The sequence below is a fragment of the Callorhinchus milii genome, unplaced genomic scaffold, assembly GCF_018977255.1.
Source record: "Callorhinchus milii isolate IMCB2004 unplaced genomic scaffold, IMCB_Cmil_1.0 Scaffold15, whole genome shotgun sequence".
Taxonomy (NCBI): Eukaryota; Metazoa; Chordata; class Chondrichthyes; order Chimaeriformes; family Callorhinchidae; genus Callorhinchus; species Callorhinchus milii.
In genome coordinates this window covers 2,627,743-2,655,052 of record NW_024704756.1, presented here as the reverse complement: position 1 = coordinate 2,655,052, position 27,310 = coordinate 2,627,743, and the positions used below count along the sequence as shown (strand labels likewise).

The window sequence follows — 27,310 nt, the reverse complement described above, 5'->3', positions numbered from 1 at the left end:
CTGAAACTCAGCACAGGACCAACTTCGGAGAAAATGTCTTTTAACTGTTCTTCTGTAGCTTCATATGGAATATTCCCAACTGTGAGCAAAGGGAAGTACGTAAACTATTTATGGAAGGTGAAAAGGGTAGCAAATCATTTCAGTAAAATTCATTTTCAAACCCACAAATCCTTTTAGCTTATTCCAGTCCATTGTATCTTCTTTTTTTTCCAAATAAATCTTAAAGCCCCGAAGAATAATTTAAATACCATCTGTATATTACTGAATGTCTCAAAATACTTCAACAACAACATAGTGCCCCTCACACAGGGCAGAGACCCAGAGCGCTTGACAGCTGTGGAGCACGATCCTCAGCTGTGGAGGGAGAGAGAGGGATAGGGGGGGGGGGGCGGGGGAATAGAGAGGGGAGGTGGAGAGAGAGGGATAGAGGCGGGGAATAGAGAGGGGAGGTAGAGAGAGAGAGGGGAAGGGATAGAGAGAGAGAGGGGGGATAGAGAGAGGGGGATAGATAGGGGGGTAGTGAGGGGGGGGGATAGCGTGGGGGGGGATAGCGAGAGAGGGGGATGGGGGGGATAGAGAGAGAGGGGGATAGAGAGGGGGGGATAGAGAGGGGGGGATAGAGAGAGAGGGGGATAGAGAGGGGGGGGATAGAGAGGGGGGATAGAGAGGGGGGGGACAGAGAGAGAGGGGGATAGAGAGGGGGGATAGAGAGAGAGGGGGATAGAGAGGGGGGGGGGATAGAGAGAGGGGGATAGAGAGAGAGGGGGATAGAGAGAGAGGGGGGATAGAGAGAGAGGGGATAGAGAGAGGGGGATAGAGAGAGGGGGGATAGAGAGGGGGGAGGATAGAGAGAGAGGGGAGGATAGAGAGAGAGGGGGGGGATAGAGAGAGAGAGGGGGGGATAGAGAGAGAGGGGGAATATAGTGAGGGGGGATAGAGAGGGGGGGATAGAGAGAGAGGAGGATAGAGAGAGAGGGGGATAGAGAGAGGGGTAGAGGTGGGGGGAATAGAGAGAGGTTCCCCTCTCCTGGTACTGACCGAACACTGAGCGCAGAGAGCGGTCTATGGCGGGGTCCCGCACCAGGTTCGCCATAGCGACCGCACTCCGGGAGCTTCTTCCGGTGCAGCACCGGAAGCCGCCGCCGAAGCCTCCGGGGCCGCCTGTTTGCCTCCGGAACAACAACAATAATGTAATAATGACGACGATTCTAACTGAGAGCCGACAATGCTACCCACACCCCCCCCCCCCACACCACACCCCCCCACCCCCCGGTACCGTAGTTCGTAAAAAAAAACTTTCTGTTTAAAATGAACAGAAACCGGATTTAAAACCAGGAACAAAAAAAACGGCGGCACCGGAAGTGATGAGAGGGAGATCGGAAGTGATGGTGGGGGGCCGGAAGTGACGGTGGGGGCGGGGCTGAGGCCGCGGCCGCTCGTCTGGTTCCGAGGCTGAGCTGCACTTTGCGATAAGGAGCCGCGTCAGTCCTTCACCTCCTCACGGCCCGGTCCCCCCTCGTGTCGTGTCATATCATATCCCCCCCCACACACTGTCACACAGTGTCACCCCCACCCCCCCCCCACACACACACACACTGTCACACTCCCACACACACACACACTGTCACACTCCCACACACACCCCCACACACAGTGTCACACACACACAGTGTCACACTCCCCCCCACACACACACAGTGTCACACACACCCCCACACACACACAGTGTCACCCACACACACCCACACACACACAGTGTCACACACACAGTGTCACACCCCCCCCCCCCACACACACACACACAGTGTCACCCCCCCCCACACACACACACACAGTGTCACACCACCCCCCCCACACACACACAGTGTCACCCCCCCCACACACAGTGTCACCCACACACACACAGTGTCACCCCACACACACACACACACACACAGTGTCACACCACCCCCCCACACACACACAGTGTCACCCCCCCCCACACACACAGTGTCACACCACTCCCCCCACACACACAGTGTCACACACACACCCCCACACACACAGTGTCACACACCCCCCCCCACACACACAGTGTCACACACACACACGCACTCCCCCCACACACACACAGTGTCACACACCCCACACACCCCCACACAGTCACACTCCTCCCCCCCCCCCACACACACACAGTGTCATACAACCACACACACACACTGTCACACTCCCCCCCACACACCCACACACTGTCACACTCCCAGCCCCACCCCACACACACACACTGTCATACTCACCCCACACACACACTGTGTCTCCCCCCCCACTGTATCACGCGCACCCTCTGGACTGTGAGGGAATGGTTCTTTTTAAGGACCTGTGCTTCGGGCTGGGAGTCGGAGTCCTGTCATCTCACCGGTCAATTTAAAAACATTCTCGGGCAACATTACCGAATTTCTTTCAATAGAATTAATCACAGGTCCAATGGTGTGGAATTCTAAAGTGAGCATAAGTTTCCTGCACAGGTGACGAAGACTCGTAACAGAACACACATAGAAAATGGTGCTGATTCATTTCTGCTTTCTGTTTTAATCATTCTGTGCAAACATGTGGAGTCCATTTGAACTGGAGTAGGCGATTGTTAAATGACACAATTGAGACGTCCCAACTTTTGAAGCTCTACTTCAGAGGTACGAAGATTGAGGTGTCACTGACAATTCCAATCTTATCTGCAGTGTTCCCCACAAATTCATATTCAGGGTACAATGAGGGGTGAGGCATGTTTCCCAATCAAAGCTGTGACAACAAAGTTGACTATTTTTTGTATTTTCTTTGGCCAGTTTGTTGAACCCTCTGGGGTTAGGTACATAGTTGGTCTAGTTTGGATATGAGGTTCAGGAATCTCGGGAGGGAAAATCAGTGATGATGTTTGACTATCGTCAATAAACACTTGCAGTTGAGCTAAAATGTATTCATACTGCAATGTGTTTTTCAGATAAAAGAGAGATTGGTTTTATCTGGCACACCAGAGAATGGAGGCGGAGACTGAAACTGTTGCCATTGTGACTCAGCCTCAGTTTGCACAGCAATACAGGTAAGAAACTGACAACTCCAACATGTATAGAGAAATATATACCATATTGATTAGAGCACTCGCCTCGCAAGCGAGAGGACCAGGATTCGATTACTGAGTAGGTCGAAACCTTAGGCAAGTTTCCTGACTCCACACGCCTCTGTTTACCCGGCAATAAGTAGAAACTCAGTTGTTAGTCAGTTGTTATCCCAGTTTCCTGGAGTAATTATCCCTTCCAAAAAAATAATAATTTGGTCACTCAATCCATGATAGTTTGTGGGACACTGCTGTGCGCAATTGGCTGCTGAGTTTTGCCCACAAAATACAAAGTCAAATCACTTTACATCATATCCTGTACCTTATACGTGGAGTCCTGTAGCTCAGTGGTAAGAGCACTCACTTTGCAAGCGAGAGACCTGGGTTCAATTCCCAGCAGGGTAAAACTTTGGGTAAGTTTCCTTACTCCACACGCCTGATAATAATCGTTCAAAAAAAAACAATAATAAATTATCATTTCAATCCACGACTGTTTGTGGGACACTGCTGTGTGCAATTGGCCGCCGCGTTTCGCCCACAAATATACAGTCAATTCATTTTACAGTCTATTCTGCAAAGCGCTTTGAGACGTCTAGAAGACGTGAAAAGCACTATATCAAATGCAAGGATTATTATTATATCCTGTGAAGCTCTTTGAGACAACACTATAAAACGCTGTATCAAACGCAAGGATTATTATTTATATAAATGCTGTACTAGTCAAGGTGCAGAATATCTCTTTTCCCCCCTCCCCCGAAGCTGCTGCTGCCACCTGACCTATTTGATTTTCTGTTACAGACAATATTTGGAAGAGCATGGAGCTTTGGACACAGCCTATCGCCTCCAAAAGCAGCTTGATGGCTCTGTGGCATTGCCAGTGCTTTGTGACAAACTTTACAAGCTCCGTTTCCTCTCCCAGCCTGACACTGTGGCTCAAGGAAGTAAATGTAAAGTCTCAGGAATTAAGGTAGAAAATTCCGCCCAGTTACTTATATTTACAGTGTCAGTTTGACTCAATGGTCACGCTCTCATCTTATAAGTTAAAAAGTTGTGGGTTCAAGCCCCAATGTCGGGACTGTTTAGGTGGAATCACATAGTCTAAAATGACACTTCAATTTAGTGCTGGGGGTGTGCTGCATTGCCAGAGGTGCCATTTATTGGATGAGACGTTAAACCAAGGTCTTGTCTGCCTGCTCATGTGGATCCCATGACATTATTTGAAAAGAGAAAGGTGTCCTGGCCAACAATCCCCCCAAATGAAAAATTGGTCACTCACTCTATAGTTGGTGTAGGACACCTGGCCAGAAAATAGACAGTCAATTCATTTTACAGTATATCCTGTGAAGAGCTTTGAGACGTCAACGACCAAATTAGCTGGCTTCTTCGACAATAAATACACAGACATGTCAAAACATTTCAAAGCGCGTCACAAAACTTATTGTGAAGCATAATGACTCTGTATTAATAGGCAAGTGCGGCAACCAATTTGCGCACAGCACAAATTGAAGTGAATGATCGATTTTATCTGAAGGACTGTTGGCCAGGACACTGGGAGAACTCCTTTCTCTTTTTGAATAGTGCCATGGGATCTTTCATAATAATAATAATCCTTGCATTTGAGATAGCGTCTTATCATGTCATTGAGACGTCTCAAAGTGCTTCACAGGATATAATAATAATAACGATAAAGCATCCTCCTGCAGATGGTGAGAGGTGATCGTAGTTTGATGTCTCCTCCGAAGGACAGCACCTCACTCCTCTAACCACTGCAGTAAGAGTGTCAGCCTGGACTATGAGCTCACAGTGAGGATTGAATCCAAAGCCTTTTGACTCAGAGGTGAGCGTCCTACCAACTGAGCCAGACTGCAATGTTCTCAACATGATAGGCGCTATATCAAATGCAAGAATTATTTTTATTTACAACTCCCAAATCCTCAAACTGGATCTTTCAGAACCCGGTTCCATCCAAGAAATCCTCAGTAAAGTCCTCCCATCGCCTGCTGCAGGAGGATGTCCAGGCGCTGGTGGAGCGCAGCGGTGGGTCGTGGACTGAGCGGCTGAGAGACGACCTGCCTCGTGTGTGGAAGAGACATGGGGACATGGCTGTCCTGAATGAACGGTGTTTCCAGGCAGAGATCTGGAAAACCATGGGTAAGCTTCAGAGCACAGAACTGGAAAGTGTGTGTGTGTCATTTGAGTTTACAATGGGACTGGACTGTGCTGCTGACAGTGCAATACTATCCAGGCATATAAGCATGGATAATAATAATAGTAATAATAATCCTTGCATTTTGATATAGCGCCTTTTAATGTCATTGAGGCATCTCAAAGCGCTTCACAGAATAAGTGGACTGAGTGTGTATTTTGTGGGCAAAACATGGCAGCCAGTTTGCACACAGCAATGTCCCACAAACAGCCGTGGAGTGAGTGACCCAATTTATTATTTGTCTGGGATAGTATTGGCCAGGACACCGGGAGAAACTCCCTTCTCTTTTCAAATAGCGCCATGAGATCTTTAACGTCCACCTGAACAGGCAGATGGGACCTCTGTTTAACGTCTCACTCGAATGATGGGTGCAACACTGATGCTCTTGACCTTAGTGAAACTGGGGTGGGGGTAGAAAACGAATGAGCCAGGGAGGAGCACAAAGGCAGGGGAAAGACGCGAGAACACTTTCTCCTCAGTTACTACCTGGATCGCGGCCTGCAGTGACGAGTTGTTTATTCCAGAGCCTAACGTGTGGCAAGTGGTGGCGGCTGCGTTGGGCGTGAGACGTGTGGCAAGAGCGGGGAGAGTGTCGGCTGACGACTTCCGCACTCCAGCGGTCACGCTGCTACTGGGGGACAACGGCTGGGTTCAGCAAGTGGACAACGGCATCAGGTGGGAACAAACAGAGAAATTTGCCTGTGTGTGCGCCAATACACACACACACACATATATATACACACACGTATAAATATATATACATATATATATAGACACACACACGTTTATATGCACATATAATACAGTTGAGTCTGTAGCTCAGTGGTTAGAGCACTTGCCTCGCAAGCGAGAGACCTGGGTTCTATTCCCAGCAGGGAAATATTGGGCAAGTTTCCTTACTCTACTTTGTCCAGCTGTAAGTAGGAACCCAGTCGTTAGTCAATTGGTGCATCGCTTTTCCGGGGATAATAATCCCTCAAAAAAAACAATAATAATTTGGTCACTCAATCCACAACTGTTTGGAACACTGCTGTAGGCAATTGGCTGCTATGTTTCGCCCACAAATATACAGTCAATTCACTTTACATTATATTCTGTGAAGCGCTTTGAGATGTTTGAAGACGTGAAAAGCGCTTTATCAAATACAATGGCTATTATTAGTTATACAAACATATACCCATAAATGCACGTGTGTATATATAATAATATTCCTTGCATTATCATGTCATCGAGATGTCTCAAAGCGCTTCACAGAATATACTGTAAAGTGGAGTGACTGTGTATTTTTGATGTGAATGTCCCACAAACTGCCACAGAGTGAGTGATCAATTTTATTTGGGGGATTGTTGGCCAGTAGGGGAAACTCCTTTCTCTTTTCGAATAGTATCCTGGGATCTTTAATGTCCACCTGAACAGGCAGATGGAACCTCAGTTTAATGTCTTATCTGCAGGACGGCACCTCTGACAATACAACAACAAGATTACATTGGTATAGCACTTTTCACGTCAGGAAGAAGTCCCAAGGTGCTGGACAGTGCACAGCATTTCAGATCCGAGCTGGGGTCGGGGGGGAGAAGGGAGGGGAAGGGGGGTGACCGATGGCATGGTCGAAAAGGGTTTTGAGGCGGGGCTTGAAGGAGGCTAAGGAGGGGGCGAGGTGGAGTGAATTCCAGAGGTTGGGGGCAGAGTGGCTGAAGGCTCTCCCACCAATGGTAGGGCAGTTGGGCCGGGGGACGTGGAGTAGGCCAGAGCCAGCTGAGCAGAGGGAACGAGCAGGTTGGTAGGGGGTTAGGAAGTCGCAGAGGTAGGGTGGGGTGAGGCTATGGAGGGCTTTGAAGGTGAGGACCAGGATCTTGAACTGGAAGGATAGGGAGCCAATGGAGTCGGGCGAGAATGGAGGAGATGGGGTCACGGAGTTTGCTGCGGGAGAGGACACAGGCTGCAGAGTTCTGGATTATCTGCAGCCTGTGGAGGGAGGAGTTGGGAAGGCCGACAAACAGGGCGTTTGCATAGTCGAGCCTGGAGGTGATGAAGGCGTGAACAAGAGTTTCAGTGGCCTGAGGGGTGAGGTAGTGACGGAGTCGGGCGATGTTACAGAGGTGAGGGAAGGCAGAGCGGGTCATGGCTTGAATGTGGGAAAGAAAAGACAGTTGAGGGTTGAACAAGACACCCAGGTTCCTGACTGACTGGTGAGTTGTAGTGTGCAACCATGGAGGTTGATGTTGCCAGAACCTGAGGTGCAGAGGCACTGGCGCGAGCCAATCAGGAGGGCCTCAGTCTTGTTCATATTCAAGTGGAGGAAATTTGCCCTCATCCAGGACTTGATGTCCGACAGACAGTCTGTCAGGACAGCAGTGGTCCTGGAGTTGAGGGTGGAGGCAGAAAGATAGAGTTGGGTGTCATCCACATACATATGGAAGTTGACCCCGTGTCTGTGGATGATGTCACCAAGGGGGAGCATGTAGACATTAAAGAGGAGAGGACCAAGGACAGAGCCCTGGGGGACGCCAGATGTGACAGTGCGGGGGCTGGAGGAGAAACCCTTAGAGGCAACAAAGTGGAGACGCTGAGAGAAATAGGATTCGATCCAGGCAAGGGCAGGTCCGCGAAGATTGAGTAAAGCGGAGAGGCGGTGTATGAGGATGGAGTGGTCGACAGTGTCGAAGGCGGCAGAGAGGTCGAAGAGGACAAGGGGGCAGAGGGAGCCCTGATCACAGGTGTTCAGAATGTCATTAGTGACTTTGACTGGAGCTGTTTCCGTGCTGTGGGCAGCGCAGAAGCCGGATTGGAGGGGTTCAAAGAGGGAATGGCGAGAAAGAAAGGAGCGGAGCTGGGACTCGACGACTCGTTCCAGGACCTTGGAGAGGAATGGGAGGTTAGAGATGGGGCAGTAGCTGGAGAGGAGGGATGTGTCCAGGGAAGGTTTTTTCAAGATGGGTGTGATGACAGATGTTTTTAGGGGGGGTGGGGTGAGAGAGGTTGGTGACGTTGGACAGGAGAGGGGCCAGAAGGTGGAGCTGGGAGATAAGAAGAGAGGTGGGGATGGGATCAAGGGAGCAGGTGGTGGGTTTGAGTTTGTGAACAATCGCAGTGAGGGAGGAGGAAGAGATCGGGTCGAAGGAGTATAAGGGGGGATCGGTGGGGGGTGGGTCATGAGCGAGAGGTGATGTGAGGATAGCGGTGGACAGGGCAGCGGTAACTGAACGTATCCTCTCAATTTTGGAGTAGCCATTTTGGAATACAGCACAACTCCAGCATTGCATTAGAGCATCAGCATAGACTACGTGATTCCAAGTCCCGATATGGGGCTTGAACCCACAAACTTGCGACTCAGAGGCAAGAGCACTACTACTACTCCAAGTCAACATACACACAAAAATAAATGGTGTTTTTTTTTTCCAATTTCCTCCCTCCTGCCCTGAAGATGTTGAATCAATCCAGGGTAAGATATCAGTCACCCCAACCCCTGAGTGCCAAGCCAAGTGACTGTTCTTCACTCATGAGAGTGGACAGTGAGAATCAGGAGGCTACTCAACTGATTGGGGGAGTGGGAGGGGCCCAGTCATGAAGAATATACTAATGATAATAATGATAATCCTTCCATTTGATATAATGCCTTCACAGGATTCACTGTAAAGTGTAGTGACTGTATTGGTAGAGTTTCCAACACAACACCCATAATTACCAACAGGGGACACCAGATAGCAATCAATAGCATTTCTGATCTGTTTCCTGCCTTGACCCAGAGACAATCATAGGTAATTGGACTTGGGATCTCCTGGCCTCAGGAACTCATTGGTCTGAAGGTGAGAATTACAGCATGGTGGAGCCCCACACCGTAACATGCCTCTCTCTATATAAACACATCTCTCTCTATTGCAGATATACCTTTGATGTTACCAAATGCATGTTTTCCTCGGGAAATATCACTGAAAAGCTTCGGATCAGTTCGTTTGACTGTACGGGAGAGGTGGTAGTGGATCTGTTTGCAGGTAACATTTAGAGGATTTATTCCTACCCCCTTCCCTGCTATGTCCTGCCCTGTCATTGTGAAGCGTTCCAAGACCCCATCATTGTGAGGGACGCTATGTAAATGCAAGTTATTGTTGTTCCGTTTGCTACGTAAGCAAGGGATCAGAGTGTGTTAGACCACTGCCAGCCTCTCGCAGCTACAAATCCAGTTCATCAATATTACGTTTTAATAATAATAATAATCCTCACATTTGATAAAAGTGCCTTTCACATCCAGGGACATCTAAAAGTGCTTCACAGGATTGAATAACGCCATTATTTGAAAGTAAGTGTTGAAGACAGAAAATATATATTCATTAAGATGAAGAGGCTGGATAAATTGGATCTTTATCCACCAGAGCAAAGAGATTGAGAGGCAATGTAACGGAGATGTTTGGGATTTTAAAGGGGTGTGAAAAGGTAAATAGGGCAAAACTAATGATTTTAGTTGAATCGATAATAAGGGGAAGTAGGGGAGAGGTTAGAATGTATTTAATTATCTAGAAGTTTGTTGTGTGGAATTCATTGCCACAAGCCGCTATTCAGGCTGGATCAATAGAATCATTCAAAAGGGAACCGGATAAGCAGCTGAGTTATAAAGTGATTAAGGGATCTGGGCTGAATGAACTTCTGTGCTGACCATTTGTATGTTTCTATTGCCCTGGTTATAAGGCTCGTGATATGAAGAGAAGGTTTTTGATTGAAATGTCATTTTCTAATNAAAAAATCCTTGCATTTGATAGAGCGCCTTATTCAGGTAGGAAATTCAATTTACTGTGCATTCAGTATCACAATCACTAGATACAATGAGCTAATTTAATATTTCCTGAATACAGTTATATCTCGATCCACAAGAGGAGGGACGAGGGGTGGGATTTTATTGGAGCTGAGCTGGCTCCAAGATGACGTGCCCGGCGCTGGAATGTCAGAACTGAATCAATCCTAAATTGGCAATATTGTTAGTCCAGTTCTTGAGCCAGACGGGTCTGCAATACTCCAGGGCACTGGTGGGTGGCCCTAGCTGGACGAGCAGTGGGAAGCCTGGTCTCAATGACAATGCTCTCAATGGAAAATTGTGAAATTTCAGCTCATAAACTCCAGCAGTTACCCCAACCCACACTCTGGGGTCCCCAAATGATTAGATAATGTGTCCTTCGAGGGAGAGAGTTCCATTCCAGACACTGGGAAATTTCCATTACACTAATAATCATCCTTACATTTGATATAGCGTCTTATCTTCGAGACATCTCAAAGAGCATCACAGAATATACTGTAAAATGAATTTGACTGTATTTTGTGGGTAAAAAATTCCATCTGTAGGTGCCATACAAATGTGGAACTCTCAGCCTGGTTTGGATAATCTTAAGCACGTGATGCAGGGTTACCTACGATTGAAATGGGGGTAAACTCGTAACGAATCTACGGAAACGCTACAGTATTTCAGTGAGTGAATAGCAAACCTGTGGAACAGGCTCCCTGAGGGAGACGGTTGAAGTAGGAGGTGTTGATTCTTTCAAACACGGATCAGATAGTTTTCTTTTAGGAAATTACATTGTGATATAGTACAGAGGTAGTTTGGGACATATGTGCTTGGCAGCCGAACTAGATTGACCTTCGTCTTTTTTTCATCTCGCATTTCTTATGTTCTTATGTTACCACGCGTGTCAGACACCTGGCTGACCAACAAAACTCTGATGTCTTCACCTTATTACGAACGCTGATGGTGGTGTTGTGCCTCCCTCTCCCCAGGGCTGGGCTATTTTACGCTGCCGTACCTGGTGCACGCGGGAGCCGCTTTCGTCTATGCCTGTGAGTGGAATCCGTGGGCAGTCGCTTCCTTGAGGAAGAATCTGGAATTGAACAAAGTGGCAGAACGTTGCGAGATATACCAGGGAGATAGTCGGCAGGTAATAGCCTCAACAACAACAAACTACATTCACACAACGCCTTTCCCGTCGCGAGGCGTGGTCGAACAGGAGGGTCTTGAGACGGGACCTGAAAGAGGCAAGAGAGGGGGCAAGGCAGAGGGACTGTGGGACCGAGTTCCAAAGGGTGGGGGCAGAAGTTTCAAATGCCCTTGGGTCCTAACCACCCCTTGCTGCTAAACCCCGACCACCCCAATCCTTCAAGCGCCTGACATCCTGTGACAGCTTCATAACTGTTGCAGTTTCACATTCAGTTACATTAGGGTTTTGTTCAGGGTGCGCTGTCCAGAGAAATCAGAGGGACACATTCACAGATCAATACTTCCCCACGACAGGCCCAGCACTGAACCCCAAGTCACTGTCTCCGTCAATAGTATGCCTTTGTCTGTAAATTACAAGATTCAGATGCTGTGTCAATCTCAGGTCCCTGAGGTGATTCTAATTACCCTGGTCACTTGATGCCTGGAGGCAATAATCCGATATTCCAGAGAAAACAAGATCGCCATGTGCATTGTAATGAGTTATATAATATGATAATCCTTGCATTTGATATAGCGCTTTTCATGTCTTTTAGAGTGCATCTCAAAGTGCATCACAGAATATACTGTAAAGTAAATTGATTATATTTGTGGGCAAAATGCAGCAGCCAATTGTGCACAGCAGTGTCCCACAAACAGTCGTGGATTGAGTGACCAAATTATTATTGTTTTTTTTCTGGAGGGATTATTATCAGGCGTGTGGAGTAAGGAAACTTGCCCAAGGTTTCGCCCTGCCAGGAATCAAACCCAGGTCTCTCGCTTGCGAGGCGAGTGCTCTAACTACTGAGCTGCAGGACTCCACAGATGAGACCAGCGCAGGAAGAGCATCCAATTTGGTTGTTTATTCCACACGTAACATACATTGGAAACACTCCAGGCACTAACACTGTAGGATTGCATTTTATACGAACTCTCCCCAAGTCTCTCTGGAAAGTGCTTTACCTCTGCGAGAGGCGCTGTATAAAATGTTGAGGGACATTACTGCTCAAACTGGCTCCTGCGTTTCGCTCACAAAATACACAGTCACTGCACTTTACACTATAACAACAACTTGCACATATATCACCCATCACTCGGGGTAGTGTCCCAGAGCACTTATTCTGTATGTTCTGTGAAACGCTTTGAGACGTCTGAACAACGTGATAAGAATGTATATCCAATGCAAGGATTATTATTGCCCTACCTCAGTGTGTCACTGTGTAACATGCTGCCTGTCTGACTCTCTCTGTTTCACAGCTGCCCTTGTGCAGCCTGGCAGACCGTGTGAACCTGGGGCTGGTTCCCAGTTCGGAGGAGGGGTGGCCGTCAGCGTGCCGGGTGCTGAGGGGAGACCGAGGGGGAAAGCTTCACATCCACCACAACGTCAGCACCTACCCCCATAGCCCGGCCGGGCCCCGCAGCGGGGAGAGCATGCAGCCCCGGGGTAAGGCGGCTGCGTGGCGAGGCTGGGCGCAGGCAGCGGCCTTCCAGGTCAGGGACTTGTTGCGGGAGCAGCACGGGAGGCCCTGGAGGACGGAGATCGTGCACATCGAGCACGTTAAATCCTACGCTCCACACATTGACCATCTGGTGCTGGACCTGGATTGTCGTCCCTGTTAGGAGAGGAAGAGCCGGCTGCTACAAACATCATCTGACACAGCCAGGTCTGACACAACATCGACGGCTTCACGCGGGTTAGGATTCGGAGAGTCCCGAATGGCTCTCGGCCACCAGTATCTGCTGCGTGTATCCACCGCCTAACAAGACTGACTGTTGTTTCCAATCAGTTCTATTCCGTAAAGCGCATCGATAAGTTTACATTAAAGTTGCTGCGTAAATCCGAGTTATTATCGAGGAGGGGATCAAACGGTTACCTTGGCTTCAGAGAGGACCTGAACTTTTACACAGAAAAAAACGAGTTACACATCTCAAGAGACCAGGCTGCGTTGTCAGTGTGTGCGCGGGGATGAAACAGATTTTTCCAGACGAGTGGTCAGATCTGCAGCCCCAGAGAGTCACGGCTTCTTATTCCATCTTTCACACAATCTGGATTCCCTCCCCCTCCTATTAAGATGCAATAATAGTATTAATAATAAATAATAATTTTTCATCTTTCAGCCTGTCTGCCCACCCACTGTTTGGACTCTATCCCAGAGTCCCTCCGGTTCGCTCCCTCCCTTACCTCTTTCAAGGTCTGTCTCAAGACCTTCCTCTTTGACCTCACCTTCGGTCACACTTCCCCTAACCATCATTCCCCCCCAGCTCAGATGCCAGGCCGGCACCGTGAAGTACCTCGGGATCTCATCCCAACGTGAAAGGCCGCTGCATAAATGTAAATTTCTATTTGCACAAAGTGACGCAAGGAGAACGGAAACATCAGCCCTAAACATGGTTTCATCGCCAAATGCCTGGTTGCAGACTGCTTCTGGGAACACAGGAATTGCTAGACGTTAAAAGAACAAGATCCATCTAATTCACCTTCTACCTTCCTGTTGCAATAATGGAGATGTTGACAGCAATTAATTCTGTATGAACTAGTCTAGAACAGAACGGAAAGCTTTGGGAATCTTAAATCCAAAGCTCTTCCATGCATACTACAATCACTATGTGCCATGTCTCAAATTACTCGTATACTTTATCCCAAAATATTATTTTCAGCGCCTTGGGACGTCCTCCTGATGTGAAAGGCACTTTATAAATGTAATTTTGTACTGTACTTTCTCATTTTTTTCCGTCTCATTTGGATTTGAATGATTCAACACTTCTGCTTCTGTCGATTCGCTAGAGAAGCCTGTTCCACAGATTTACCATATATAAATATACAACTCAGACGCTTGGCTGAGTTATACAACTGGTTAACTAACGGGAATCTGAAAGCCAAAACAGAAGCTCTCATAATCTCTGCATAAGACCAAACTATTACTACCCGAACATTAGATCCAAAGTTGCCTGTTTTTTCTAAGCACACGACACTTACTCTATGTCATGTCTCAAATTACTCATATACTGTGTCCCCAAATATGATTCTCTAATAAATAAATAAATCTATCTCATTTGCATTGGAATGAATTCTCTGAGGCCTGGGGGCAGGTCGGGTGCCTTCTCTCTAGAAGTAATGGACCTTATGAGACTCTTAAATGTTGCCTCCAAGTGGGTTGATGGAGGCTTGACATTTGATGCAGGGAATGCTCATTTCCTGAGTTGCTGGGTCCACATTCAGGTTTTGGAGAGGAAATAAAAAAAGTCTGACCTTTTTGAAGTTCTTGATCACAGCACCCCAGGATTAGGGTCTGTTCATACCAAATACCTGGCCCTGTGCTCCCTTGACAAGCACTTGTTAACCTGGCCGATATTACCACTTCACCCAAATTGGTCCTTGGCTGTTTGCAGGACATTTTTGTGCACAATTTGGCTGCTGCATTTGCCCACAAAATACACTCAGTCACTGCATTTTACTGTATATCCTGCAAAGCTCTTTGAGACACCTCAACAACATAATAATATGCTGTATCAAATACAAAGATCATTATTATTTACCTCTGTGGTAGGCACAGATGATCTGCAGCTAGATACAATGGTCAGATACTGGATGAAGCACCTTGAGACATTTCTATGTGATAAGAATCTTGTATTAAATCTGGAATTATAAGATAATTCCAGGGAATCAGCATTACCCAAATCCAGGCTTTCTGTATTTATACATTAGTTGACAATCAAGATCTGTTGTGTTTCTAAACCAATCTTACCTTTCCTGTTGTTTGTGTTGTTGCCCACCTAAGTGAGGGCTCAAATCTACACTAGTTGGATGTCAAATGCCCAACTAGTGACTATCTTCCTTGGTGGGGAGATAAGCGGGAACTCCTTGGAGCCGAACTGGCTTCAAGATGACATTTTTGACAATGGCCGAATCGGTGGCCGACTCTGGCGGTCTCCAGTCCAGCCCCTGAGCGAGGTGCGTCTGCAGTGCTCACGAGGCACTGCTGATGACAGCACAGCCATCAGCATGGCTCATCGGCAGGCCTTGGAGGGCAGACCAGTCACTGAGGGCAGAGAATCCTCCCACTCAGCTCCTGCAAGCGGAAAGCCCTGCACCTAATACTTTCCGGAATTAGGTACGCAGGATGCGTCCCTCAAGGAAAGAGCACGTATTCCATCCCAACAATCTATCTTTGGAGTTTCCACGGGTAGGTGAGATGCATGGAATTGTCAGTTTGGTTTGAATACTCTTTTAAGCACGGTGATGGGTTTCCGCACGGGTCAGACTCCCGGCTGACCTGAAAATATACGAAATTAAAAAGTACTTTTTTTTAATAAAATTCAAAGACGACAACAAATCACTGATTGCTGACGCGAAAGGCGCTCTACAAATATAATTTTGTATTGTAATTTTGTATTTGTATTTACATACAACCTTCACCGAGACCTCTTGGAGAAACAGGAGGGGAATCCAATTATCAGAAATTTTTTTATAGTTATAACGAATCATATCTTGAGTGTTTGTAACAAATCACATTCAAGACACGTGTAGCTGCAATGCTTGGAACTCTCAGTTGGTTTGGGATCATCTTAAGCACGGTGATGGGTTGTACCTTGGAGGGATATCGAACAATAAGTTGGTCAGCGCGCCCGGCTCAAACCGTAAGTGCCTTTATCTATTATAACACTGACTTAATTTAAGGCTTTGGGGTGTCGAGAATTGTATGTGCTTGTGGCCAATAATTATTTTTAATTTACTTTGAGCAGCGCATATTTTATTTTGTTAATATAACGGAGTCCTGTAGCATATTGGTGAGAGCACTCGCATCGCAAGCGAGAGGACCTGGGTTTGATTCCCAGTCGGGGTGAAACCTTAGGCAGTTTCCTTACGCCACACACCTCTACTTACTTACCTAACAGTAAGTACGAACTTGTTGAGAGTCGATGGGCGGATCGCTTTTCCGGGGGTAACGATCCCTTCACTTTTTCTTTAAAAAACACTGTAATTGCTGGGCGCAATTGGCTGCCACGTTTCATCCACCAAACATGCGGTGCAATTCACCGTGCGGTCTATTCTGTGAAGCGCTTTGGAGACGTCTCAACGACATGATAGTGATGGTGATATAAAAATGTAAGGATTATTATTATGATGATGATGATGATTATTATTACTTGGTCAGGTACAGTCAGCTGCTCTGCTCTCACCTGTCCTGGTTTTCCACAAAGTGGCGCTGTGAGCTGCTTCCTGGCTGCTATTTCCCAGCAGAGCAGAGCACAGAGTGGGATCGCCTTTCTCACGCCCAAACAAACAGCAGGAAAGTTACTTTAAAATCTTTTTTCCTTCCGGGATCGCGGTTAATGAACCATCGCAGGCGAGAGAGACGGGGAATCATCAGTCAATCGGTCAATCAATCAATCAATATCGCGAGCGAGCGAGCGAGCGGGTCGAAGAGAAAAAACTTTGCCCAGTTAGGAGTTTTGTAACCCCCTCCCCCCGAAAAAAAGGTAAGTGAAAACATTTTCACTTTTAAAAACATTTAAATCGCGGAACTGAAGTGAGGAGGTGTTTTTTTTGGCTTCTCTTTGAAGAGTGAACTTGTTACTGTGTAAGTCTGTGGCTCAGGGGGACGTGTGCAAGTGTCTGTCTCAGTGTGTGTCTCAGTCTCAGTGTGTGTTTGTGTCTCAGTCTCAGTGTGTCTCAGTGTGTGTGTGTGTCTCAGTCTCAGTGTGTGTCTCAGTCTCAGTGTGTGTTTGAGTCTCAGTCTCAGTGTGTCTCAGTGTGTGTGTGTGTGTGTCTCTGTCTCAGTGTGTGTCTCAGTCTCAGTGTGTGTCTCAGTCTCAGTGTGTGTGTGTGTGTCTCAGTCTCAGTGTGTCTCAGTGTGTGTGTGTGTCTCAGTCTCAGTGTGTGCCTCAGTCTCAGTGTGTGTCTCAGTCTCAGTGTGTGTTTGTGTCTCAGTCTCAGTGTGTCTCAGTGTGTGTCTCTGTGTCTTTGTGTGTGTCTCAGTCTCAGTGTGTCTCATTGTGTGTGTGTGTCTCAGTCTCAGTGTGTGTCTCAGTGTGTGTGTGTGTCTCAGTCTCAGTGTGTGTCTCAGTGTGTGTGTGTATCTCTGTCTCAGTGTGTCTCTGTCTCAGTGTGTGTGTGTCTCTGTCTCAGTGTGTGTCTCTGTCTCAGTGTGTGTCTCAGTCTCAGTTTGTGCCTCAGTCTCAGTGTGTGTGTGTGTGTCTCAGTCTCAGTGTGTGTCTCAGTCTCAGTGGGTGTGTGTGTCTATGTCTCAGTGTGAATCTCAGTGTGTGTGTATCTCAGTCTCTGTGTATGTCTCAGTGTGTGTCTCAGTCTCAGTGTATGTCTCAGTGCGTGTCTCAGTCTGTGTGTGTCTCAGTCTGTGTGTGTGTGTTTGTCTCAGTCTCTGTGTGTGCCTCAGTCAGAAACACTGATGGAACTTTTCACTGGCAGCAAAATGTTTTGAGTTGGAACAATTCATATGAAAAAAAGTTCTGAAAGTCTTTTTAAAAAAAATTCCAAAACATTCCCAGTAAAACGACACGACACACACACAGAGTGAGATTGATTGATTGCAGGTAAGGTGTGTTTTAACGAGCAGCCAATAAATCGTCCAACAAACTTAATTCTTTTATCAGTTAATTGGATTCCGTGTTCGCAGGGATAGGGGCAGAATGAGGCACTGTGGAATAATGGCAAATCTTGAAGGATATTTAGGAAGAGAGAGAGAGCACCACATATATATATATATTCAGTAGAAATATTACTTTAAATATGTAAATTGCACATCATTTTTGTATCCGCAAATTGCACACAGCAGCGTCCCACAAACAGTCATGGATTGAAATGACCAATTTATTATTTTTTTGAGACATATAGAGTATGGAAACTTGCCCAAGGTTTCACCCTGCCGGGAATCAAACCCAGGTCTCTCGCTTGCAAAGCGAGCGCTCTAACCACTGAGCTACAGGACTCCTCCAGTTTGTTATATTTATGCAGTAGTGGCAAACAGGATTTGGGGGGGGATTCATACATGTCAGGTGGCTGACACGCTTAAGACTGAAATTTACACACTTGGAAATCGCCCTGTCTCGGAATGAAGTGAGTGAGCAATCAACTTACCTCATTCTGGGGAGTATTGGGCGCAGGTTGGCAAGAACTTGGGCTTGGGGAGAGCCTTATCAAGTCATAGAGACATCTGAAAGCGCTTCACAGGTTATATTGTAAAGTGAATTGACTGTGTATTTTGTGGGCGAAACGCGGCAGCCAATTGCACACAGCAATTGGTAGAATTGCTACCAATGTTTGTTCCCACAAACAGTCCCACAAACAGTCGTGGATTGAAGTGGCCAAATTATTATTATTATTATTATTTTACGAGGATAATATTGCGGTTGTTAATGAATCACACTGAAAGCTGGCAAGTTTGGCGTTGTTTATATGCAGCCAGGTGCTGAGTGGGAGGCTTCTCTGCATTGCTGTGGTGTGGGAAACAGTCACACCTATACATGTTTTACTGCTATCAATGGCAACCTACAGTATGTGGTTTTAGCTGGTTAGACTCCAGCAGCTACCCCAACACACATCACTGAGACTTCTCAAAGCACTTCATAGAACACATTGTAAAGTGAATTGACTGTGAATTTTGTGGGTGAAACGCAGCAGCCAATTGCACAGAGCAGTGTCCCACAAACAGTCGTGGATTGAGTGACCAAATTATGATTAAATAATGTGCACAGTGATGGGTTTCCACATGTGTTAGACACCCGGCTGCCCAAAGAAAAAAGGTGTTTCCCTGTACAAATGAAATTGATTGTCTCGGTGTGACAGTGGGCATTCTGTACAATGAGACAGTTACACAGTAGTGTCTGATTATTGCTGGTGTTCTGAGGATCCCACTCGGTTCTCGATCAACGCAAAAGTTGAAAAATTGTTTCCCTTTGCACCGGACACACAGGTTGAGGAGGAATATAAGTACAATCAAAGAGGAAAGTTTTGAGATGGAACTTGAATGAGATGAGAGAGGGAGTGAAACAGAGGGATCCCAGGATGGAGTTCCCGAGGGTGGGGGGCAGAAGGTGTGAAGGCCCGACTGCCGATGGCGAGGAATGCAGGGCGGGGGACAAGAAGCAGGCCAGTGCTCGCTGAGGGAAGTGAGCGGACTGGTTGGTATGATTTTAACTGATCACATGAAAAGGCGCTGTGTAAATGGTAATTGTAATTGTACCTAGACAGGAATTATTGCAAAGAACTATCCTGCTTGAGAGGCACTATGTAAATTCAAGTTTTTGTTGTTAAAGGCATCATAAAAAACACAAGTTCTTTCTAAAACATTGACAACCATCATGGATGCCCTCTGGGTCAAGTCTGAACACCCCATGGTTAACACAAAAGTAAAGGCACTGCTAGTTGTAGAGCGTCGATCTGCCACCTCCCCTCATCACAAGCTTGTGGACATTTTAGTTGATCCAGACTAAGGGGTTGACCTCGGTATATTTTGGATGTGTTGTAGTGTTTTATTACATCAATGAGACATCTCAAAGTGCTTCACAGGATTACCCTGGGAGAAACCGTGTTATTTTCGTAACCTGCCGTGTAATTAGGGATTCTGACTTGCAGGGAGTGAGTTATAAAGCTGTGGGTTCAGATCCTGTCGAATGTGTGTGGTTAGATAACCTGAGATTAGATAACAGCCTCTGGCTCGCACTCTCATATGTAATCTCATTAAATGGAAAGCCATGCTATAGCCTGGCTCATCGGCAGGACTGGAAGGGCAGACCAGTTGTTGGGGTCAGGGAATCATCCCACTCAGCTCCCATTAACTCTCCAAGTCAAAGCCCTAACACTGGACAAGCAGTGGGCAAGCTTGCCAGACAGTGCTATCAATGGTAAAGTATGTGGTTTTAGCTGGTTAGACTCCAGCACTTGCACTCTAGGGTCCTCAAGCCTTGGCTTTTGCCAACCTGTGCCTAATACTTTCCAGAATTAGGTAAGCAGGATGCATCCCTCCGGGGAGAACGGGCATAATCCGTTCCAATAAACATCTCTGGAATTTCCGTGTGTAGGTGGGATCCATTGAACTCTTTGTTTCGATACTCTTAATGATAGGTTTCCGTGTGTGTTAGACACCTTGGCTGACCCCCCAAAAAAATTGGTAAACGGGATTAACTTTATTTTTAAAAGAAAGACTAGCAAGGACACAAGGGGTTGAGTTGCCTCCTGTGTAGAAACTTACTATGTTTCTGTGAAATGTTATTCCGTGACGTTGAACAAGCGGGGGAGCATTGTGATACCACAGCAACAATGTGAGGACACAACAGGGGAATTGTCTGCAGTTCTAAAGCAGAACTGTGAAGCAATGTAAGAGCCCGGAGTTTACTGGTGTACCATTGAATTGAAGGTTGATAATCCCATAATCCACAAGGGCAAAGGGCAAACGGTTTATACCTTGACGACATTACCCCCTGCTCGCTACGCTCCTGTATCTGTTATTGGTTATAATATACACAGGAGTTTTAATACGTTCTTGATACTGATCTGGATCAACACCAAGTTCGATGGTGACTCCTGGTGTAATCCCGGATGATCTAATCCAGGATACTCACAGTTGGATCATTTTGGCACATCCTATGATCGAGGGACGTAATCATTATGATAATAATTATTACATTTGATGTAGTACTTTTCACATCAAGACATTTTGCAACCTCCAGGATGGTGGAAGGTGAACTGGATGGAACTTGATTTTTTTTTCATCTAGCATTTCTTATGTTCCAAAAGCACTTGACAGCGTATATGTGGAGTCCTGTAGTGTATTGGTTAAGGCACTCACCTCGCAAACGAGACAATCCAGATTTGATTCTCGGGCGGGAGAAACCTTAGGCACGTTTCCTTACTTCACACGTCTCTGTTTATCTATCAGTAAGTAGCTCTCGGTTGTTAGTCAATCTGCAGATTGCTTTCCGGGGGTAATAATCCTTCCATAATAATTTGGTCACTCAATCTATGACTGTGGGATACTGCTGTGCCAAATTGACTGCTGTGATTCGCCCACAAAATACACAGTCACTACACTTCACATTTGATTCTGTGAAGCGCTTTGAGACATCTCAATGATGTGATCAGGCTCTATGTCAAATGCAAGGATTAGTATTATTCATCTGCTCAACCTTCTCTGCTCCAACGAGAATAATCCTCACCTCTCCAGCCTTTCCTCATAATCAAGGTCCCTCATTCCTGGTACCATCCTCGTAAATCTCCTCTATACCCTTTTCAATGCCTTAACATCCTTCCTATAGTGTGGTGCCCAGAACTGGGAGCAATATTCTAACTGAGGTCTAACCAGTGTTTTATATAGGTTAATAATAACCTCCTGACTCTTGTACTCTATGCCCCTATTTATAAAGCCTAGTATCCTATATGTCCTTTTTAAAGCTTTACCTACCTATCCAGGATTCATTCACCTGAACCCCTAGATCTCTCTGTTCTTTTACCCCCTTAAGATTGTATTACCAGCCTATATTGCCTCCCCTCATTCTTTCTACCAAAACGCATTACTTTGCATTTCTCTACATTGAAACTCATCTGCCATGTGTCGCCCATTTTACCATTCTGTCTATGTCTTCTGCAGTCGGCTCCTATCCTTCTCACTGTTTACCCCCTCCCTAACTTTGTGTCGTCCACAAACTTGGGAATGGTACTTGTTATACCCAGATCATTTATGTATATTAAGAAGAGCAGTGGTCCTAATACCGATCCCTGGAGGACACCACTGTACACTTCCCTCCAGTCAGAAAAGCAGCCGTTTACCACAACTCTCTGCTTTCTGTCTCCCAGTCAATTCTGGATCCACTGCCACTGTCCCTTTTATACCACGGGCTTCTATCTTTCTTACAAGTCTTTCATGTGGCACCTTTTGAAACTACATCAACTGCACTACCTTTATCCACCCTCTCCGTTACCTCATCGAAAAATTCTATTAGATTTGTAGGACAAGATTTGCCTTTAACAAATCCGTGCGGCTGTCCCTAATTAACCCATATTCTTCTAAGTGAAGATTTATTCTGTCCCGGATTATAGTCTCCAGGAGTTTCCCCACTGCTGATGTCAGGCTGACTGGCCTGCAGTTCCCAGGTTTGTCCTTCTGTCCCTTTTTGTACAGGAGAGTCACATTGGCCACTCTCCAGTCCTCTGGCACCACTCCTGTGTCCAACGAAGATTGAAAAATTGTAGCCGAAAGCCTCCGCTATTTGTACCCGTCCCTCCCATAGTAACCTCGGCTGCATCCCCTCCGGACCGGGCGACTTATCAGCTTCAGCCCAGTCAACCTTTTCAGTACTTCCTCTCTGTTTATACTTATCCTATCCATTTCCTCTCCCCTCTTCTTCGATAATGCGGCATTTGTTGCTTCCACTTCTTTTGTGAAGACAGATGCAAAGTACTCATTCAGCACATCAGCCGTGCCCTCTGCCTCCACAATAAGATTTCCGCCTTTGTCCTTAATTGGCCCCACCCTACCTTTGACTAACCTATTTTTCTTGATGTGTTTGTAAAATATTTTAGAATTCCCTTTAATGTTACCCGCTAACCTTTCTTCGTATAATCTTTTCCCCCTCTTATTTCCTTTTTCAAACCTCTTCTGCACTTCCTATATTCGATTTGGTTGTCTTCTGTATCTTGGGTTTGACATTTGTCATACGCCTCCTTTTTCTGCTTCATTTTAGATACAATTACCTTCATCATCCAGGGAGGTTTGGAAGCTCTACTTTTCCCTTTTTTGGGAATGTATTTATTCTGTCCCCGAGCTATCTCATCCTTGAAGACTTTCCACTGCTCTTTAGTTGTTTTACCTGCCAATCTTTCTTTCCAGTCCACCTTGGCTCGGTCCATTTTTAACTCACTGAAATTTGCTCTCTTCCAGTTGAATATCTTTACCTTAGGTGGTTCCTTGTCTCTTTCCATGTGCACTTTGAATCTAATGATGTTTTGATCACTATTTCCCAGATGCTCTCCCACTGAAACCTGCTCCACTTGTTCTACTTCATTCCCCAGAACTAGATCCAGCGCTGTTTCCTTCCTCGTTGGGCTGGAAATGTACTTATCAAGAAAGTTGTCCTGTATGCATTTTAGGAATCTTTCCCCCTCCTTGCCCTTTGCGATGTTGTTTTGCCAGTCTATTTTGGGATAATTAAAGTCCCCCATTATCACGACTCTATTGGCCTTGCATCTGTCTGAGATCTGCTTGCAGATCTGCTCATCTATTTCCTTCCCACTATTTGGTGGTCTATAGTATACCCCTCCCAGCGTAACAGCTCCATTATTTTCAAAAATTGACTGATTTTTATTTGCTGTTGACTTGGAGAGAAACCCAGTTTAAGTCATTCGGAAAATTGTAATTTAATTTAAATTAATTCAAAAATTTGATTTTCAAAATATTTTATTATTAGCCAATGTTTACCAAAAAGGGGTGAAATCTGAGCATGCAGTGGCTTTTGCAGTTTCTGACCCCTACGTTTGACAGATTCGGACCCCCGCCTGTGATTATATAATAATAATCCTTGCATTTGATATAGTGCCTTGATAAAGACATCTCAAAGCACTTCACAGGATATACTGTAAAGTGGATTGTTAACTGTATATTTTTGTGGGCGAAACGTGGCAGCCAATTGCACGCACCAACGTCCCATAAACAGTTGTGTGTTTTCTCTCCTCAGTCCAGATTAGCTGATAGCTTGGCAGCACTGTTGTGGCTGGGACAAGGGCACCCTGTACAACAAGAACCATTAAACATATCAGTATTGGGGGGGGGAAAGGGGAGATAACACGGAGACTACAGAGGCCTTGGCCTCGAACTTGTCATTGAGGGACGGTATTTGGACCAGATGAGATTGCTGCTGAGAGTTTGACTCAGCTCAAGTGAAGTGTAATGGAACTCTACGTCACGTAACATCATCAAAGTTTCAGTTTGGGTGTCCACACTTAGGTCTCTGGTGAGTTAGACCCCACCCTTCTGCTCACTCCCTCCGCTCGGCAAATGTGGGCCTACAGAACATCCCCGTCCCCTATCTCTTCTCTCACATTCCCCCCCCACCCACCCCTCTACCACCCCCATTGGTGGTGTCGGACCTTCAGTTACTTTGACCCAACTTTCTGTAGCATCCTCCCTCCCTCCTCTCTCCTCTCCAGCCATCTCTCTAACTGTCTACAAAAGTGGCATAAAAACTGTGTCAGTGGTAGCATTCTCACCGCTGAGTCAGAAAGTTGTGGATTCAAGTCCCCACATTGGGATAGTCTAAGCTGACACTCCAGTGCAGGGGGCGGGGGGGCTGTTGCATTGTCGGAGATGCCGTCCTTCGGATGAGATGTTAAACCTGGGTCCCATCTGCTGGTTCAGGTGGACGTTCAAGATTCGAAAAGAGAAGAGAGTTTCTCTCTCCCGGTGTCCTGGCCAACAATCCACCAAATAAAATTGGTCACTGACTCCATGGCTGCTTGTTGGACTTTGCTGTGGGGGATTGTTGGCCAGGACACCAGGAGAGAGACACTCCCTTCTCTTTTCGAATAGAGCCATGGGATCTTTAACATCCACCTGAAAAGGCAGACAGGACCTCGGTTTAATGTCTCATTTGAAAGATGGCACCTCCGACAATGCAACAACCACCCCTTCACCCCCAGAACTGCATTAGAGACTAAATGATTCCAATTTCCAACGTGGGCCTTGAGCCTACAACCTTCTCACTCAGCGGCAAGAGCGCTACCCCTGAGCCAGTCTGTCATAGATTACCCCCTCCCCCTTCAATATTCACCTACACGTCTCACCTCGGACTGAACACTCACTGCTGGACTGTGGAAACAGGTCATGTGGATTAAGATGATGGGATTTAGGATTAATTCCAGGCTTCAGTAGAGACTGGAGAAAAAATAATGCATTTGAGACTGACGTATCTTTTATCAATTTGCACCATGGGATTACTACAGTTGCTAATTTGGATTTCTGTTAATGAGTTGCCCTAAATCATAGTTTGATTGGGATTACCCTGGAGTTATCCTGCAGTCTTTGTCTCTGTGCAAAGAGTAGAGATGTTATATAACTGTATTATTGTTATATAGCCAGCCCCCATGGCTGGAACAATAATAATAATAATTCTTGATAATAATAACCCTTACATTAGGTTTAGTGCCTCTCATGTCACAAGGATGTCTCAAAGCACATTGCAGCAGATAATAATCTTTGCATTTCATATAGTGTTTTATCATGTCGTCGAGACGTTTTTAAAATGCTTCACAGGATATGCTTCAAGGTGCAGCGACTGCGTATTTTGTAGATGAAACAAAATATATTGAAAGTGGAGTGACTGTACATTTGTAGGGAAACACAGCAGCCAGTTTGCGCACAGCAATGTCCCACGAACAGCTATGGAGTGAGTGACCAATTTTATTTGGAACCGGGATCCCGGGAGAGAGAAACTCCCTTCTCTTTTCAAATAGTCCCATGGGATCTTTAACATCCACCTGAACAAGTAGACAGGACCTCGGTTTCACGTCTCATCTGGAAGACAACAAATAGTCCTAACCTCATTGTGATCAATCTGCCTGGTGCGTAGATCGGGTATAAAATGTGATTGGAAAGTAGGTGATGATGGAGCTTGGCTGCTAAGAACCCCTCAAACATACCAGTTCAAATTGACTTGGCAGGGCAAGGGTTACTGTGTAGTGGGGGTAGGGTTTTTATCAGGGATGAGTTTATAATAATAATTCTTGCATTTGATATAGCGCCTTATGTCGTTGAGACATTTCAAAGTGCTTCGCAGGATATACTGTAAAGTGGATTGATTGGGTATTGTATGGACAAAACTTTCTGGGAAGAGTTTTAAACTGCAGTCACTGCATCATGGTTTAGTATTCTTAAAAAGATATCCCACCTCTTTCATTCTCTCTCCGGTGTGTGCAGTTGAACTCTGTTATCTGTCTCGCCCATTTGTGAACTCATTTCAATACCTCCTTGATTTTTGGAATGATCTTCCATCAGTCGCTTCCTGTTATCCGAGATTGGAATCCTGTTGTAAATTGAACTGCCGAGAACTGGCAAACCTCAGCGTGGGAATTGTCCATGTGGGTTTTCAGCCTCACGGGAGCTGACCGAGACTCGAAAGTCTCGTTGATTGTAATATCAGGCCATGGAAAGCCGATGGCTGCCAATATTGGAGCGGTGGTCGGAACCAGCAGAGCGGAGGGTGGTGGAGCGGTAGGGAGGTCGGTAGGTGTAAGCGGGTCACAGAGGTAGGGAGGTCCCAATTAATTTCAGTAGTTGAAGAGTCTCACTGAAAAGGGTGTTGAATAAATCATTTACAGTTAAGGCTTTGTGTTGGGGATGAGATGAGTCCTCTCAACTCATCAGTCAGTGAGGAAAGGAAATTCCAACTGTGGGTGGAATTGGATGTAGTTCTGGCTGATCTCAATCATTGTTGGAATAGTTTTAAGCTGAACTCTTGCCTAAAGGAAAGAAAGAACAGTGTGTTGATTTTGACTGACTGCCAAGTAGAGACACCAATAATAAGATGGTCTGGCTCCCAGATTTTATACACTGAGTTCAAGCCAATAGCGCTTTCACAGTGGAAAGCAAGTGATGTTACATCTCAAATGGGATGCAAGTATCCAGGATATTATTTAAGATAACTGGCAAAAGAACCAAAGGGGAGATGAGAATTTTTTTTATGCAGCAAGTTGTTACAATCTGGAACGCTCTCCCTGAAAGGCTGGTGGAAGCCGATTCAATAATAACTTTCAAAAGGGAATTGGATAGGTATTTCAAAAGAACAAAAAATGCTGGGCTCTGGGAAAGGAGCAGAGGTGCAAGACTAGTTAGCAGCTCTTTCAAAGAGCCAGCACAGGCACAATGGGCCGAATGGCCTCCTTTTTTGCTGTAGGGTTCTATGATTCCTCCTTCTGGAAGACTTTGAACTCTCCACAGAGTCCTCATCTCCTGTTTCCCTTCCCCACTCCTCACCAGAGGCAGCCTTTTGCTCGATATACTGCATAGTCCTGCAGTTGGCTGTGTTACCTGAGCATCTGTCATATTCTCATACT

At 46.1% G+C, this 27,310-nt stretch overlaps 3 protein-coding genes across 11 annotated transcripts in view; 2 read left to right on the top strand and 1 right to left on the bottom strand.

Moving 5' to 3' along the window:
* The window catches only part of cstf2 (cleavage stimulation factor, 3' pre-RNA, subunit 2), a 37,232-nt gene extending 35,987 nt beyond the window's left edge, over positions 1–1,245 (bottom strand). For all 5 annotated transcript variants that reach the window (XM_042340744.1, XM_042340748.1, XM_042340746.1 and 2 more), the window contains exons 1-2: positions 1,039–1,245; positions 1–79 (exon numbers count right to left, since the gene is read on the bottom strand). In XM_042340744.1, the coding sequence (XP_042196678.1) occupies positions 1–79; positions 1,039–1,093 (134 nt within the window). In that variant the 5' untranslated portion in view covers positions 1,094–1,245. The remainder of the gene's footprint in view (positions 80–1,038) is intronic.
* Positions 1,246–1,408: 163 nt separating this feature from the next.
* On the top strand, positions 1,409–14,293 carry trmt12 (tRNA methyltransferase 12 homolog). Of its 4 annotated transcripts, none has more exons than XM_042340902.1 (8): positions 1,409–1,481; positions 2,975–3,073; positions 3,887–4,055; positions 5,041–5,239; positions 5,819–5,969; positions 9,177–9,286; positions 11,055–11,212; positions 12,505–14,293. In XM_042340902.1, the coding sequence occupies exons 2-8, from the start codon at positions 3,012–3,014 to the stop codon at positions 12,865–12,867; spliced, it is 1,212 nt and encodes a 403-aa protein (XP_042196836.1). In that variant the 5' UTR covers positions 1,409–1,481; positions 2,975–3,011; the 3' UTR covers positions 12,868–14,293. The 4 variants fall into 4 exon arrangements, with proteins under 4 accessions (XP_042196836.1, XP_007889477.2, XP_007889470.2 ...); XM_007891286.2 differs by lacking the exon at positions 1,409–1,481 and adding an exon at positions 2,310–2,481; XM_007891279.2 differs by lacking the exon at positions 1,409–1,481 and adding an exon at positions 2,310–2,541.
* A 2,213-nt stretch (positions 14,294–16,506) lies between these two features.
* sytl4 (synaptotagmin-like 4) overlaps positions 16,507–27,310 on the top strand; it is a 38,860-nt gene continuing 28,056 nt past the window's right edge. For both annotated transcript variants that reach the window (XM_007891258.2, XM_007891249.2), the window contains exon 1: positions 16,507–16,728. The gene's annotated coding sequence lies outside the window, so the exon portion shown is untranslated. The remainder of the gene's footprint in view (positions 16,729–27,310) is intronic.

What these genes read in the sequence shown, in the direction of transcription:
- trmt12 (XM_042340902.1), top strand. Translation starts at nt 3,012, where the DNA reads ATGGAGGCGGAGACTGAAACTGTTGCCATTGTGACTCAGCCTCAGTTT. An exon ending in CAGTTTGCACAGCAATACAG is followed by an intron (nt 3,074 to 3,886) that starts GTAAGAAACTGA and finishes TTTCTGTTACAG; the next exon opens with ACAATATTTGGAAGAGCATG. An exon ending in GGTAGTGGATCTGTTTGCAG is followed by an intron (nt 9,287 to 11,054) that starts GTAACATTTAGA and finishes CCCTCTCCCCAG; the next exon opens with GGCTGGGCTATTTTACGCTG.